This window comes from Hypanus sabinus, chromosome 2, assembly GCF_030144855.1.
Source record: "Hypanus sabinus isolate sHypSab1 chromosome 2, sHypSab1.hap1, whole genome shotgun sequence".
Classification (NCBI taxonomy): domain Eukaryota; kingdom Metazoa; phylum Chordata; class Chondrichthyes; order Myliobatiformes; family Dasyatidae; genus Hypanus; species Hypanus sabinus.
The window spans coordinates 57,745,329-57,763,080 of record NC_082707.1 but is presented as its reverse complement, the minus strand read 5'-3'; the positions used below and the strand labels follow the sequence as shown (position 1 = coordinate 57,763,080).

The following is a 17,752-nucleotide window of genomic DNA, read 5'->3' as shown; positions in this document are numbered from 1 at the left end:
GAAGTATTGTTAGAAATATAGGGTATAAAGTGATCTTCAGCATGAGAGATGGAGAAATAGAAGAGCTTTTCAGACAGTAGAACCGAGATATCATTGCCATAGAAGATATTTAACTTGTTCATTCTGCACCAGTTTTGGATCATAAGACACAGAAGCAGAATTTGACCATCTGGCCCATCGAGTCTGCTCCGCCATTCAATCATGATTGATCCTTTTTTACTCCTCCTCAACCCCAGTTCCCAGCCTTCTCCTCCTAACCTTTGATGCAATTTCCAATCAAGAGCCTATCAATCTCTGCCCTAAATACACCCAACAACCTGGCCTCTGCAGCTGCATGTAGCAACAAATTATGCAAATTTATCACCCTTTGGCTAAAGAAATTTCTCCGCATCTCTATTTGAATGGGTGTCCTCTATCCTTAGGCTGTGTCCTCTTGTCCTCTGCTCTACCACCATGGGAAACATATTTTCTACATCTACGCTCTGTCTAGGCCTTTTAACATTCAAAAGGTTTCAATGATATTTCCCCCTCATCCTTCTGAATTCCAGTGAGTACAAACCCAGAGACATCAAACTTTCCTTGTATGATAACCCTTTCATTCCTGAAATCATCCTTGTGAACCTCCTCTGGACCCTCTCCAATGGCAGCACATCTTTTCTAAGATGAGGGGTCCAAAGCTCTTCTCAATACTCAAGGTGAGGCCTCACCAGTGCCTTATCAAACCTCAGCATCACATTCTTACTTTTGTATTCTCGACCTCTTGAAATGAATATTGACGTTGCACTTGCCTTCCTCACCACCAACTTTACCTGCAAGTTTAGGGTGTTCTGCACAAGGACTCCCAAGTCCCTTTGCATCTCAGATTTTTGGATTTTCTCCCCATTTAGAAATTGTCTGCACATTTATTTTTATGACCAAAGTGCATGACCATGCATTTTCTAACATTGCATTTCATTTGCCACTTTCTTGCCCATTCTCCTAATCTCTCTAAGTCCTTCTGCATGCTACCTGTTTCCTTAACACCACCTGCCCCTCCACCAATATTTGTATCATCTGCAAGCTTGGCAATAAAGCCAACAATTCCATCATCTAAATCATTTATATGCAGTATAAAGAGAAGTGGTTCCAACACTGACCCCTGTGGAGCACCACTAGTCACTGGCAGCCAACCAGACAAGGATCCTTTTCTTCCTACTCACAGCTTTCTACCAATCAGCCAATGCTCTAACCATTTTAGTAAATTTTCTGTAATACCATGGGCTCTTAACTTGGTAAGCAGTCTCATGCATGGTACCTTGTGAAAGTCCAAATATACAACATCCACTGCATCAATCCTACTTGTAATCTCTTCAAAGAATTCCAACAGGTTTGTCAGATAAGATTTTCCTTGACTTTGTACTATCTTGACCTGTCTCACCGAGTATTCCATGACTTCATCCTTAACAACTGACTCTAACATCTTCCCAACCATTGAGCTCAAGATCAGGCTAACTGGTCTATAATTTCCTTTCTGCTGCCTTCCTCCTTTCTTAAAGAGAGGAGTAACATTTATAACTTTGCAGTCCTCTGGCACCATGCCAGATTCCAATGATTTTTGAAAGATAATTTCTAATGCCACCACAATCTCTAATGCTCCTTCTTTCAGTACCCCAGGTGCAGTTCATTTGGTCCAAGTGACTTATGTACCTTTAAGTCTTTCAGCTTTTTAAGCACCTTCACACACTACAACATCAGGCACTCTGCTAGTGTCTTCCACAGTGACGCCTGATACAAACTACTCATTTAGTTCATCAGCCATCTCCTTGTCCCCATTATTATTTCTCTTGCCTCATTTTCTAGCAGTCCTATATCCATTCTCATTTTTTATTTTTAACATGCTTGAAAAAACTTTTACTATCCACTTTGATATTATTTGCTAGCCTGCTTTCATATTTCATCTTTTCTAATTTTTTTTAGTTACCCTCTGTAGGTTTTTTAAAAAAAATTCTCAATTCCCTGACTTCCCACTAATTTCCACTTTGTTGTATGCACTTTCTTTTGCTTTTACATTAGCTTTGACTTCCCTTGTCAGCCACGGTTGTACTACTTTACCGTTTCAGTATTTCTTCATTTCTGGTATACATATGTCCTTCACCTTCCTAATTTCCCCCAGAAATGCATGCCATTGCTGCTCTGTTCACATCCCTGTCAGCAGCTCCTTCCAATTCACCTTGGCCAAATTCTCTCTCAAACCACTGTAATTTCCCTTACTCCACTGAAATACTGCTACATCAGACTTCTGCCAATGCAATTTCAGGTTCAACTCAATCATATTGTGATCACTGATTCCATTTACTTTAAGCTCCCTAATCACCTCCAATTCATTACATAACACCCAATCCAATACAGCTGATCCCCTAGTAAGCTCAATGACAAACTGCTGTTAAAAAAAATTCTCTTAGGCTTTCAAGTCACTCACTCTCTTGAGATCCATTATCAACCTGATTTTCCCAGTCGACCTGCATGTTAAAATCTCCCATGACTACCATAACATTGCCCTTTGAATTTTCTATTTCCTGTTGTAACCTGTGGTCCACCTCCCAGCCACTGTTGGGTGGATTGTATATAACTGCCATCCATGTGCTTTTACACTTGCAGTTTCTTAACTCAACCCACAAGGATTCAACATCTTCCAATCCTATGTAACATCTTTCTACTGATTTTATATCTTTCTTTACCAGTAGAGCCACACCTCCCCTTCTGCCTACCTTCCTATCCCTCCGATATAACACGTAACCTCGGACATTCAGCTTCCAACCACAACCATCCTTCAGCCACGATCCAGTGATGGCCACAACATCATACCTGGCAATCTGTAATAGTGCAACAAGATCATCCAATAATGTTATTAGACAAAACTTATCCAAAAATATATTTCAAAATGGTATCTGATTGTGGCTGGATGAAACATTGTCAGTTGTATTAAAATTTTAAGTTACACTTCACAAATTTTATGTAATAGGTGGAAAGCTCATATCCAAAAGTTACTGTCATGGCCCCTGCAGTTTCTCCATTCTGTAAATTCAAGCTAACTTATTTTTATTAAATGCATTGAGATACTTCTTAGCATGAGACACAATGTAAATGCCAGGCATTTTTTTTTTTTCCTTGGTGAAAGCTGAAAAAGAATTGCGGGAATCCCTGGCTTATTTTTTGAATTAATTTATCGATTTTTATTTTAAACATATTCAGTAGAGTTCTTATTGCTCTTTGTTGACATTAAGTTGAATACATTTCCACTCTTTGGTTTTTATCAGTTATACAGGTTATTGCACCATTTGCCAGTTGACAACATTGCTTTGAAATAGTAGTTACTTTTTAGATGTTGTATTTTAATTTTTATGACATTCTTTGCCTTTCCATTTCCTGTAGGTTTGGAAATTAAATAAAAATGGCAAGATTACTGGGAATCCTAATCCTTCTGATTGTGAAGTATGTGGCAGTAAATGGAGACTTCCAGGATAATGCCACCACTGACTTTTCTGTCAAGGTTTACCATCACTTGAGGTCAATACAGAAAGATGAAAATATTTTTTACTCCCCCTTCGGTATCATCATTGCTTTGGGAATGATTGAGATTGGTGCTGCTGGTACAACCCTTGAGCAAATTCAACATCTTACGGGCTCCAATTCCACGCTAAGAGGTAAACATTGCCATATGTAATTGTGTTTGTTCAGTAGGATTATAATATGTACTTAGAAAATTTAAGGTGAATCATAGTTGCAAGTGTCAGATTTGTTAACTTAAAAGTTATATTTGCCCTTCTAAAGCAAGTATAGATGCAATGGTACCCGGAAATATATTTGTATAAATTATTGAAAGTAGCAGTGCAGATTTTAAAAGAAGGAACTAGTTGGACATGTGCTGTATATTCTGGGCTTCAGACATTGAAACATGGAGCATAAAAACAGGAATGTTTTTCTGAACTGCTCTAACTTCATCTGAAATGTTGTGTTCAGGTCTGATCATCAGATTGACGGAAAGATGTGAAGTTATTAGAAAGTGTCCAGAAAAGGTTCAGGAAAATAGTTTGTAAGATGCAATTTTACAGTTGGATTAGAGAAGCTCAAATAGTTTTCTTTAGCAAAGGCTGAGGGGCGATAAAATGATGATAATGATAAAATGATGGCACAGTATTTAAATTAAAGTCGGCATAAAGGAAACAATACACAAGATGGAATTCACTGCCTGAAAATATAATGGAGGCAGGATCCATTGTGGTCTTGCTGAGGGACTGGATAAGTACATACACGATGGAAAAAAATTTGTAAGGCTCCATAGAAAATGCTACAGATTGAAATGCTACGGTCGTTTTAGAGACTTTTCAGAGACAAAATGGCTGAATGACTTTGTGCTGTAACAATCCTTGATTCTGGATATTCATCAAGCAGCGTAAACTAATCCCTTATTGAGATTCTTGAAGCTGCTGTTTCCAAGATCTAGTTCCCTGGGATATGGCTTCTATGTCTTGATCCAAGGTTACGTGATTGGTGCTCTTGAATACTTCTCATTAGCCAATCAAGACTTGTACCGTTGTAAAATTCTTTTTTAAAAAAAGAATCATTTGTAGCTTGAATTATTGTAGGTGCCTGCCTCATTTCAACAAGAGTTTTTAATGAAGGACCTTTTTGGAATTGTATTTGATACACCCAGAAACTGGGATGGAAATTGTGCCCTTAGCCAGCACTAATTAGTTACAATGTAGGGATCAAGCTACTATAAAGATTTTTCTTATTTAATTGACATCAGGATGTGAGGATAGATTATTTTTAGTAACTCCTAAGTAGGCACACATCTGCATGTTGCTAAAACATCAAGTGGAAATTGAGGGAATTCAATCAACGTTGAATTATCTATGGAGCAAGAATTATGTTTGGTACCCATAAGATAATCCGTGTGATGTCAACAGCCTCCTGCTCCATGTTCCAATGCCAACTCCAGCATTTTGTTCTGCTCATTCTCCAATTCAATCTGCACTCTGGTAGGTGCTAACAATTTCACTAGTGTCTTGGAACAACTTGTTTGTGGTGAAATCTTGAATTTGAGAGAAGAAATTCTTCAGCATTTGTCAAATTCCTCCTCTAAAGTGACTTCAAAAAATAAGAAATCATTAGATTCTTGTATTGTATTTGCACAGTTAGTCTTTTTGCATGTTGGTTGTTTGCGTGTAGTTTTTCAGTGATTCAGTTTGAATCACTGAATCAAACTGTAGAACAGTTTGAATCTTTGTTCTACAGTAAATGCCTGCAGGAAAATAAATTTCAGGGTGGTATATGGTGACGTGCATACTTTGATAATAAATTTACTTTGAACAGTAGAACAAATTGGTCAGCAGCAGCTATAATTGATAATTTTATTGATATGAAACATGTATACACAATAGATGATGAATCATCTATTTGCTTTTGCATACTACTTGTTTTTTCCCTGCACACCCTTGCATCCTGAACAATAGCATCTTGCACAAGACGCACAAACCATTATCTTGCCTGAACACACAAACCATTATCTTACCTTCTAGAATTTATTGTAGAACTCAAACTCTGCTCCTACTGAGTTCAATTTATTGTCCTTTTCTATTGTGTTGAGGAGTTATTTTGAACTTGGGTATGCTACCGTGAATGGATGATGGAAATTTAAATGTATTTAATCCATTATTCATGGAATGATGACCGCTATGTAGCCAAAATAGCTTGTTCTGCAGTGAAGTTCTTTGAGGAAAAGTGTTATTTCTTTGTACTACATTTCCATTCATTTCTTTGTTTCTTCCACTTAAAAATTGAGATGTTTCTGAAAATGATTTTCATGTTTACCCCTGAAAAACTACTTCAATTCTTCCCACTTACTTGTATGAAGTTTTCTTAAAGAATGTGGAAAACCTTGAAAATGTGAAATGTCCCAATTGTGATGTATTATTATGGACTATATTATAAAATTGCTAATTTATTCTGCTCAGGTGAAGAATTTGGCTTCTTCCATGACCTTTCTCAATCAATGAAAGCAGATCATCAGCAGTATGTAATGGAAGTTGCCAACTCGCTGTTTGTGCAGGAAGGATTTCAACTAAGTGACAATTACCTACATATGCTGAACAGGTATTTCAGTGCCAGTGCTGAAAATGTTGACTTCAACCACCCTTCTTCAGTGGCTGATCTCATCAATGAATGGGTAAAGAATCAAACTGCTAGTGAGTATTGCCAGATTACAATGTTTCTCCCCATCACATACACGGGGATATGCAAAAAATAACTTGCCAAATTGGAATTAATCTTTGCTGCTTTAAAAATGAAATTAGTGGCTTGTAAATTGGAAACCCTTGCAATAATGATTGGTGAATCATGAATATGTTCTTGTAGTGTGATAGAAATGAGTGTATTGCATTAAATCTCCTCACTGCTGTGGAACTTGTGTGGATCCAGGCAAGTGGAAAGTATTCCTTTGCTTTTACTGCTGGTGCTTCATGAGGGATGGGTGTGCTGGGAAGAAAAGTGGACCTTCATCTATTCTTTCAACCAATTCACTAGCGCTACTGCCCCAGTTAAGTTTCCTGTCAGTGGTAATAACAGAAGATGAGAACAGTACAGGAATCGGTGGAAGACAGGCTGGAATGTGTTCCTCTGCAGACTGCTACGGGCTTCTATTTGCCAGCAACAACCAGGGAATCAGGAACTTGTGTTACATTATTTGTTTTTCTGTGTCTCTGTTTGCTGCTTTCTTATGTGCAAAATGTGCCTTTTTCTACAACTGTTGGTACTGTGTTTTGTACTTTGGGCCCGGAGAAACGCTGTTTCATTTGGCTGTATTCATCGGTACCCGTGTATAGTTGACTGACAATTGAACTTGAATAGGCCCTTCTGTCCACAATATTGTTCCAAGCTAATTAAGCTAATGACACCTCTTTAATCTACTTCCTTCCGCTTGCTCGTAGTCCATATCCGCCATTCTCTGCATAAGAGACTATTAAATGCCTCTCTCGTGTGTGTCTCAGCTACTACCCTGGCAGTATATTCCAGTCACCCACCACTCTGTCTATTTAAAAAAAGAAAGAATCCTTCACTAATCTCCTTTGAACTTCCCCCTCTCATCTTAAATGCATGACCTACAGTATTAGACATTTCTACCATGAGGAAAAGAGACTGGTTGTCAATTTTATCTATGCTTATAATTTAGATATTGCCTACATGAACTTTAGCAAGTTCTTTGACAAGGTCCCACATGGAGATTTGGTCAAGAAGGTCCAGTCACTTGGCATTCAGGATGAGTTAGTACATTGCATTTGACTTTGGCTTCATGGAAGAAACCAGAGATGGTGGTAGATGGTTGCCTCTCTGACTGAAGGCCTGTGATCAGTGGTGTGCTGCTGGGTCTGTCATTTGTCATCTATGTCAAAGTTCTGGATGATAATGTGGTAAACTGGATCAGCAAATCTGTTGATGATGCCGAGATCCGTGGTGTAATCGACAGTGAGGAAAGTTATCAAAGCTTGCAGTGGGATCTGCACCTGCTGGAAAAATGGGCTGAAAAATGGCAGATGGAATTTAATGCAGACAGGTGTGAGGTGTTGGACTTTGGGAGGACAAACGAAGGTAAGAACTACACAGTGAAAGTAGGGCACTGAGGAGTACGGTAGGACAGGAGGATCTAGGGATACAGATCCATAATTCCTTAAAGGTGTTCTCACGGATAGATAGGGTTGTAAAGAGAGCTTTGGGCACATTGATATTCATAAATACTGAGTACAGGATTTGGGATGTTATGTTGAAGTTGTATAAGATGTTGGTGTGGCCTAATTTGGAGTATTGTGTACAAGTCTGGTCATCTACCTACAGGAAAGATATCAATAAGATTGAAAGAGTGCAGAGAAAATTTACAAGGATGCTCTTGGGACTTGAGGACCTGAGTTATAAGGAAAGGTTGAATAGGTTAGGACTGTATTCCCTGGAGTGTAAGATAACAAAGGGAGGTATACAAAATTATGAAGGATATAGATGGGGTAAATGTAAGCAGGATTTTTCTACTGTGGTTGGGTGAGACTAGAACTAGAGTTAATGAGATGAGTGTGAAAGATGAAATGGTTAAGGAGGACATGAGAGGGAATTTCTTCTGTCAGAAGGTGATGTGAGTGTGGAACAAGTTGCCAGCAGAAGTAGTGGGTTCAATTTCAATTTTAAGGGAAATTTGGATAGGAAAAATGCACTGATGGAAGGTCTGTGCTGTGGCTGTAGGTCAATGGGACACTACAGAATAATAATACAGCATGGACTACATGAGTTAATGTGCAGTAAAGTTCTGTGACATTTTTTTAAAGCCCATCACCCCTAATGGGGCATCGGCTGTCAACAGCAGCTCCCCAGAGTAGTCTGTCCTGGGCCAGTCTTTCAAGTTGTTACTAGCAGCCAGAGATCCATCCTCTCCCAGCCTCTTTTGGTGTTTGTGTAGTTCTAGGCTTTCGTGGGAGAGTTACCATCCCTAGGCCCAACCCTCCGCCTTTCGCAGCCAGACTTGGGATTATCCATTGCGGTGTTACATCACTCTATGACTCTGTCCTGTAAATTTCTGCCAGGTAAGCTCTTGGCCTCTGTCACTCTAGAGAAAACAGCCCTAGTTTGTCCTATCTCTCCTTATAGCACCTGCCCTCCAATCCAGGCAGTATCCTAGTAAATTTAAAGAGCAAACGCAAGGAAATCTGCAGATGCTGGAAATTCAAACAACAACACACACAAAATGCTGGTAGAACACAGCAGGCTAGGCAGCATCTATAGGGAGAAGCAATGCCGACGTTTCAGGCCTAGACCCTTTCATCCCGACGAAGGGTCTCGGCCCGATACGTCGACATTGCTTCTCCGTATAGATGCTGCCTAGCCTGCTGTGTTCTACCAGCATTTTGTGAGTATCCTAGTAAAACCTCTTCTGACTCCTCTCTATTTTTCTTGTACAGAGGCAACCAGAATTGAATGCGATGCTCCATATGTGGTCTAATATGAGTTTTATAAAGCTGAAAAATAACTTTCCCTACTCTTGCACTGAATGTCTCAGTTAATAGAAGCAAAATCCATGAAACTTTGAAATATAGATCCTTCCTGACTTACTGGCCATGATAACTTCCCTCCGCTCTATCTCTTCACTTTCTGACCTGGTGCTCTGGTTTCTAGACCCCCTGAGATAACCTAGAGGATAATGATAATGTTGATTTTAATGATGGTAATGCCATTGGGAGAAGTGGAGAGTGTCATTTTCTAGTACCTATTTAATCCAAGTGGTATTTGCTAAACAGCCTGTATTGTTTTCTTACTAATATAAATTTGTACAGTTATTATTTGCCACATGCTGCTTCTGACATTGATATCTTTCAGGGTCCAACTGGGTTGTATAGTTCAGATAATCTTGGCAATGACCAGTAAACTTTCCACTTTGACTTTATCAGTTTCCTTGTTGCAATCAATGATTCTGTTGAGTTCTATTTAACATAGAGGTTGAAAATGACAGTTTCTTTAACCTGACACCTGGAGTTATCAGAGTCAGTGTTCAGACTCGAGTGCTTTTGCTGCTGGGTATGATATCAATTGAATGTGGAATGCCCAAGGATGGTGATGGTAGAAGATTTGGGGCATTCACTAAAAGATAAGCTTCTGGATTTGTAAATATGGCAATACGTTACTTGGCTAAGCTGGGAAATAGTGAATTGACATGAGTCGACCAGAACATCTGGTAAGTAAACATAGCCCTCTTCCCTTGGTGTTCAATGGCATCACTGACATTCTTCTGCCATCCTTATCCCGAGAGACACCATTAACATGTGGTATTGCTACAGGAGCACCTTCAGGACTGTGATTCCTATCTCATTCATCAAACCTCATTTGCCCTTCATGAAGTAAAAGCTATGTGTGAAAGAATATGCCTGGATCTGCATGAGAACGGCAATACTCAACAGAATCAACACAATCCAGGACAACAAAGCTGTTGATTGCCACCCTATTCCTCACCAGGAACATTCATTCCTGCACACAACTTTTCATGTTTTGGGGATCATTGTTGCAAAAGGATTTTCAATTTGGAAGCCAGAAATTTCATTCCCAGAGCAAGTAGGAATCACTTCCAGTTTTGCAACCAGCTATGGAACATTAACAGTAGCTAAATTTGCAACATAATTGAAATGGTTTAGTTTGGGTGTACAATGTAGATCCCTGTTTGTATTGCATATTTGTAAAATAATCTTTTCTTTTATCTACACAGGCAAAATACAGAACCTTTTATCAAGGAAGGACTTGAATGCTTTGGCCCACGTAGTCCTCGTCAATGCAATTTATTTTAAAGGAAACTGGAAGTCTCCATTCCGAGCAGAGCATACACATACTTTCCCTTTTACCAAAGATGATGAAAGTGAAATACAGATACCCATGATGCATCAGCAAGATGACTTCTTCTACGGTTTGCAAACGCTTAGTTATTTTGTACTGTTAATTAAAACTGACCTTTCCATTCAGCTGCCTTGTCATTGGGGGAAAAAAGTACAAATTTGTAGAGAATAGTATTTCTTTGTTTCCTAACTTTCTTTGGTTATGTAACCTTGTACAGCAACTCTCTGCTGAAATGGACACAATGAGTTTTTGTTTCCATGTTTCAGTGCATTTAACCACTTGGTGAGGTACTATTACAGTGAAATAGTACCTACCAAGTGGTGCAGAAATTGGATGGAAGGTGAATTCTGAACATGACACCAAATCCATACCATTTGTTGTGTTCCCCCTTCAATTTACACTTTTCTCTCATTTTGCTTTATCTTTCTCTGCTTTCTCCCTCCTCTCTGCCACCTTTCTCTCTCCCTCTGCTTCATTATTTTACTGCATTCTGCAAGCTGGGATTCTTTTAGAAGAAAGAGTCCTACAAAGTTGGTAGTCAAGTGTTTAAGTTCCACTCCAGAGAGCAGAGTACAAATCCAGGTGACTGTTGCAATGCAGTTGTGAGACTATGTTGCACTGTTGGAGGTATTGCCTTTTGAAAGAGCCATGTAAATGAAAATGGTTTCAATGGCTATATTTCAAAGAATTGCCATAGAACTTGTTCTACTCCTGGCCGGTAGTTGTCCTTCATGTAAAAGCCTGGGGTTATACTCTCTGGAGTTCAGAAAAATGAGAGGGGATCTTATAGAAACATACAAAATTTTGAAAGGGATAGATAATATAGAAGTAAGAAAGTTGTTTCCATTGGTAGGTGAGACTAGAACTAGGGGACATTGCCTCAAGATTCAGGGGAGAAGATTTAGGACGAAGATGAGGAGAAACTTTTTTTCCAGGAGAGTGGTGAATCTGTGGAATTCTCTGTCCAGAGAAGCAGTTGAGGCTTCTTCATTAAATATATTTAAGAAACTGTTAGATAGAATTTTTACATAGTAAGGGAATTAAGTGTTATGGGGAAAAGGCAGGTAGATGGAGCTGGGTTTACGGACAGATCAGCCATGATCTTATTGAATGGCAGAGCAGGCTTGATGGGCCGGATGGCCTACTCCTGCTCCTATATCTTATGTTGTGTTGTGTGTTCAATAAAAAGTACTCAGCTATTGTTTAAAGTGGATTTCATTGACAGTCAGAGGTTGTGAATTATATGTAGATGCAGTTTGTTTTTGTTTCTAGGTGAGTTCAGTGATGGCTCCAATGAGGTGGGAGGAGTTTACCAGGTCTTAGAAATGCCTTACCTTGGTGACGAACTGAGTATGATGATAGTTCTCCCAAGACAGGAAGTACAACTAGCCACCTTGGAACCCCTTATTAAAACGCAACTCATTGATGAATGGGCAAGCTCTGTGAAGAAGCAGAAGGTTGAAGTGTTTCTGCCAAGGTGAGAAATTTGTAATGGAATAAAAATCAGTACCATGACTAATATGTTTACCCAGTTATTTTGAAGTGTATGAAGCTCAGTGAACATGAGAGTGAAGTGTGCTGTTTGTGGTCTGATGTGTCAGAAGAAAACATTTATTTGTAGCTGCTGCTGAGTAAGAAGACACTGTTCGTAACTCCACTGCGCAGTCTCTTCAAGGTATGCTTCCAGCTGCTGCCCAGAGCTCTGAAGATCCACTAGAGGCCCAGAAATTTCTGGCTGTTGGCACTTTGCTCTGCTCCATCATTGGACTCTGTCTTGCCCAATGTCAAATTCCATTGCTTTCCTGAATGGGAAATTATTTAAAATTATTCTTCTTTGACTTTTTTTGTATTGAAGGTGTATTTATTGCTTTTTAAATCTTTGTTTACAGCAATTTTAATAGTCTTTAAACATTTTGGAATATTGCAGACAAATAAAAGTTGTAAAACAAAAACAAACAAATAAACTTTAGGTTTTGATGGAAGATACAACTCTAACTCCACCTTAGCTTCCTATTAATTACTAAGAGGTCTTCCAGGATAGGGCTACAGGATCTTCTTGCAAACGTTGCCTGATGTCTCAGGGCACAGAGAGTCTGCTTCATTGTCCTCCGTGCCTATTCCAGGTCCTAAAGGTAGCTCAGCTTGTTGATCTGGTGGTTAAGTGGGCATTCTGGATTCTTTCTCTTGTTATCTGTAGGCATGGAAAGTGAAGATGGGGAGGTTGTGCTTAGGAGACCATATTAGACCACAGCTCATGTCCTGTATTCATTTCTGGTGAGCATATTACAGAAAAGATGGGTTTGTGTAGAAGGTGATGTAGATGAGATTTATTAAGATGTTTCTGGGAGTGAAATTTGAATCTATGTGCTAAGATTCAGCTGGCGCTTTTGGTTGGAGCAGAGGAATCTGAAGGGAGACTCAGATATTTTAAACTGAGATCCCAAATGAAGTAACTATAAATTACATTTTTTAAAGCAGATAAGCATAAAAAGAAAAACAAGTTAGTGGTAGATGAGGATTTTTTTTAACCAGAGTGAATATTTTCCTGAAGGAATGATCAGGCAGAAATCTTCATCCCATTCAAAAATTACCTAGATATGTATTTGAAGATCCACGACCTAGAAAATGGGATTGGACCCTATAGTTCTCTGTTAGATACCACAGGTGCCCTGTATCAACTGACTACTTGCCATTAACTTTCTCTTAACCAAAAATATTATGAGAAAAACTAATTAGTATTAAGTTCTTAAAGAACTGAAGATACTTAAAATGCAACTTGTATTTTAAAATAGCGGACCATATGCTCAAAGCTATTGAATAATTTCTGTTCCAGTTAATTCAAATTGAATTCAGACTGCAGGATTGATTGGAAGACAGTTACTCTTTGTCTCTCATTCACCAATTCACCTTGCAAATTTGGCAACTAAAATATCCAATTCAAGTTGTCCAGCATTTACTGTAACAATAAATAGCACCAATAGCACAGCAAATCTTGTATGTTCATGCGGGTGTATTTTAAGCATCACCAGCTGCCACAGACCTTAAAAGCATTTGTAGAGGATTCAAAGCCAAGATACAGAACTGAGAATGCAATTTCCATCAAATCAAATAAGTTGTTTGGTTTGAAATTGTATTATGTAGTGGTGCATTTGCCACCATTGTTGCTCTTAGTTCTCAATAAAATAATATTTATTATTCTTTGCCTTTACAAAATTGAATATACTGTGTTAGATATTTGCTGTAAGAATGCTTTTTATATTGTACTATTGTTCATTATTGTTTGAGTTTTTGCATATGTATCTATGTTACTAGATTTAAGGTGATGCAGAATGTTGATCTGAAGGAGATCCTGGCTAGCCTTGGCATCTTGGACCTGTTTAATGTTAATGCTGACCTCTCAGCAATGACTGGTAAGAGTCTGTTCATTTAAAGTTCATCAATATTGTTCATGTGTAATAAAAAAGTCTGATAATTGTCAAGTATTTGTAGATATCCTCTGTCATGTTTTTGATTATTAGGGTGAGGAAATATTAATAGCAATAGATTAAAGAGCTCGGTGAGAAATCTCTCCTAGAGAACAAAGCCTATTGCTGTTGGGCACACCAGCATTCCCCAGTTTTGATGAGATGCCATAATGCTAATAGATTTGTTCTTTCAGGACATCTCATCTGTTTTGCCAAAAATAAATCTTAAATGGGCAAAAAGAAATAATTGAACATGGGTACAAAATTATAGTGCACAGTTTGGATTAGATGACACTGTAAGACAGTCCTTCTCAACCTTTTTGCCCTGGAGAAACTCTTAAAATAATTTTCAGGTCTCAGGGAATCCCTGCGCAAAATATAAATACATAGCATCCGCAGCTCATGGTAAGTTGGTGTGATCAATAAGTTGTAGATATAATAATACAAAAATAATTGCCAATGCTCTTTTGAATAGAGAATAAATTTTTAGCCAACCTTTCTTGAAAAAAGGTAATTAAGCTTATCTTACCTTTCTTGAAATTAATCTCTTTCTTTCCTTTTCATGAATTTTAAAAACTCATAAAGAAAACATAAGCCCGTTATTTAGCAGAATGTATTAAGCCAAATGAGATTTAATTTTTCTAAGGGTAGGCTCGGTAGAATTAATTTAAATAAAGGCTGTAAGTTGATTTTAATTAATGCTATCTACAACATGAAAATTTATCGACAATGTTGAATAGTTAAGTTCCTAAAAACCATAAGCCAAAGCAACACAGTTGCTAACACAGTTCCTCCGAGACAGACCTTTTATTTTCAGATATGAAGATAAAACATTAGATATATCTTGACTTATACTTGTTTCTGGCAGCTCTTTGCAACAGGCAAAGCTTTCTTGAATTATACAATCATTTACAAATCTTACAAATGCTACAACATGACATTTATTGGTGAAATCTGTTGACTCATCAACCTGGATAGAGAAGCTGTTTTTTTTCCCAGTTTATCACACAAAACCTCTTCAGTGTCATGTGACATGTGATCATAAAATCAACTTATGGGTACTGTTTGAGAATTAAACCTTTTCAATTTCTCATACTGTATCTCGTCTTAACATTTTACCCACTCTAATTTTACATGCTGGCATTATTAGGTACTCACCAACTGTGTGACATTTTCTTTTCTGGGTAGTAAGTTCTTCTAAATAACTTGCTTCCTCTGTCCTTTTACTGACTGTGGCTTTATTAACAAAAGCCTTACTTTGTTTTGAGATTCCAATGGCCGTTTAGAATAATCAGCACTTTTACGTATCATATTGCTGTGATTTGTAGTTAAACGTCTTTTCAATTTTTTTGGAGCCATTGCTGCATTTGTAGGTTGTTTACCACAGACTGCACAATGGAACAGGACAACCCGGATCCCCAGTCCAGATAAAACCCACTGATAAGTAGCTTTCATTGTAAAGACAGACTTTTTTGTGTCTGTGTCTAGCTCAGTGAAATGACTCAGACAATTGTACTGTCAGACATGTCTGTAAAACATGGGTTAATAAAATATTTTTAAAAATAGCATAATAAATAACTAAATGAGAAAACAGCAAAAAGTACAGAAACTTCACAATACAATTCACTTGTAACCTATATAATCTTCCTTTTGCAACATTTACAACAACAAAGTGGCAGGCCAGCAGCTGAATCACATTGCGTAAGAATTCCTCCTTTAGAATGAAAAAATCCCTCTAATTTTCTACTGCACGGGTGGAGTTTGTTTGCTCACATAAGTCAGTTAGCGTGGCAGAAGTAATTTGGGAGGGAAGGTCTGACATCACAGCCCAAGTTAGAAGAGTCCGTTCGATGCTTGGAAAACACACTTCACGCTCATCAGCCTATTGTCCTCCACTCAGTACAATACAGCACTTGCCAATTATCAAAGGCCTCCCCTATCGTACGTTAGAAACTGAGAATGCACTCAAGCAAATAAACACAGTCCAACTGGGCTCAGAGACCTCTAACGAGATTGCTAACGGCTGTTCGGTCACTGTCCACCACTATGAGTGCTAGCATCGCATGTTGCGCAAAGTTCAAAAAACAATTTTTTTAGATCACAATCTCTTACAAACCCCCGGCGACCTCACAAGGAACCTTAGGGTTGTACGGAACCCCAATGAGAAATGCTGCTGTAAGGCATTACCCATCTATTATCTCAGCACATTGGTTTTAACTAGGTTCAAAAATCCTTGGTACGAATCAGGTCTCGTGTCATCAATGAATATTTGAGGAGGAATGTGCAGGAAATGGGGAACTGGTATTCGATAGACAGTGTGGGACAGATTGGAAATTTTATTTTAGAAAAAAAAACCATGAAAACAAAAGAAAGCTTCAATTAAAATGTATGCTTCAGCTTTAACGATGCAGTTTGGTCCCTCGGGTGTTCACCAGTTGCAGAAGGCCTTTAGTTCAACTGTTGTGAGGATTCCTAAGCATGAACAAACCTCAGAAGAGAGCAGACATTTGAGGCAAATGAATGCGTAGTGCATACTCCATCAGAAATTCTGTGATTTTCATTCTAAAGCCAACCGCTGGAAGGTCAATATATTATTAACATTTGAATTAAAGTACACACTTAGCATTGAAAAATATTTTTATTATTCATGCATTCATTGCAAATTTTGTAACAGTATTGTTTCTTTGAACACAAGCATCTTAAAAAAATTAAGTCAGCAATGTGTTTGTCTAAGTCTGCATTTGCAAATAGTTCAAGTTTATCGTCCATCAACCATACCCATATATACCATCAAAGGAAACAATGTTCCTCAGGACCAAGGGGCACAACACAGTATGTAGAGGTCATACACATAACTTATAAAGTAATATTACCACTAGTAAATTAACAAATAACAAGGTGCTTATACGATACAAGTTAAAAAGTGAACAGTATAACGCTACTGCTGTTTCATGCATGATCAGACCTGGGTGGTGGCAGGGAGTTCAGAAAGTTTATGGCTTGGGGGAAGAAGCTGGTTCCCATCCTAAGAGTTCTTTTCCTAATGCAACTGTGCCGCTTGTCTAATGGTAGGTGGCCAAAGAGATTGGAGGGATCACTGACAATGCTAAGTGCTTTGTGTATGCAGCATACCTGATAAATATCTCTGGATGAAAGCAAGACCATATTACAAATAGCACAAATGTGAATTTGATGTAGGGTACTGCAGGGGAATATATTTAAGCAGCAATAATTAATTATGCATGTCTCTGGTTTGTTGAGCTTTGTGTTATTCTATTATATTTGGGTCAATTGCACAGAGATCATGATGTTGTACAAACATTTGACCAAAGTGCATGAGAGCTGGTATGCAGCATGTACACAGGTGGGAATAATCTACATTATTATGTTGGCTAACATATTCTAAGAAACCATAGCAACGTGAGCGAAGGGAGTTTTTAATTTAAGCGGAGCGATATGGAGATCCTTCATAACCCCAGCATTATAGTGAAACTTCAGTCTGGCAATATTGGATAAATGTGGATAATTACTTATTAATCAGTTGCTTGCACAATGAAATTCAAGTTACAGATCACTGCGCTGTACTTTTAATCTTAAACAACAGGTAGATTACACATGTGAGTGGCATGTTATTATTAATCTGCTGCTGCTCAACAATCTAAATGCTAAATTGACTTTTCAGACAAATATGTACTTCGCTCATGCACACATTGAGTCACTTTTCATGCTTCAGAGATAATTTGAGAATTCGGTGATGCTGACTAGTTTAATCATGTTGCCTAATCTGCAAAGAGGAATTTCCAGTCATTTCTTTTTTTAGAGCTGCAAGGTTTTGATTTCTTATCTGTTTGAGAGTTCTGATAAAACAGATCAATCAAATTGAAATATGA

The 17,752-nt window shown here is 38.2% G+C and overlaps 1 protein-coding gene across 1 annotated transcript in view; it reads left to right on the top strand.

Annotated features, from left to right (window-relative positions):
• The window catches only part of serpini1 (serpin peptidase inhibitor, clade I (neuroserpin), member 1), a 35,363-nt gene that overhangs the window by 1,640 nt on the left and 15,971 nt on the right, over nucleotides 1–17,752 (top strand). The window contains exons 2-6 of the mRNA XM_059946749.1: nucleotides 3,412–3,683; nucleotides 5,997–6,227; nucleotides 10,274–10,468; nucleotides 11,671–11,875; nucleotides 13,711–13,808. Coding sequence (XP_059802732.1) covers nucleotides 3,431–3,683; nucleotides 5,997–6,227; nucleotides 10,274–10,468; nucleotides 11,671–11,875; nucleotides 13,711–13,808 — 982 coding nt within the window. The 5' untranslated portion in view covers nucleotides 3,412–3,430. The remainder of the gene's footprint in view (nucleotides 1–3,411; nucleotides 3,684–5,996; nucleotides 6,228–10,273; nucleotides 10,469–11,670; nucleotides 11,876–13,710; nucleotides 13,809–17,752) is intronic.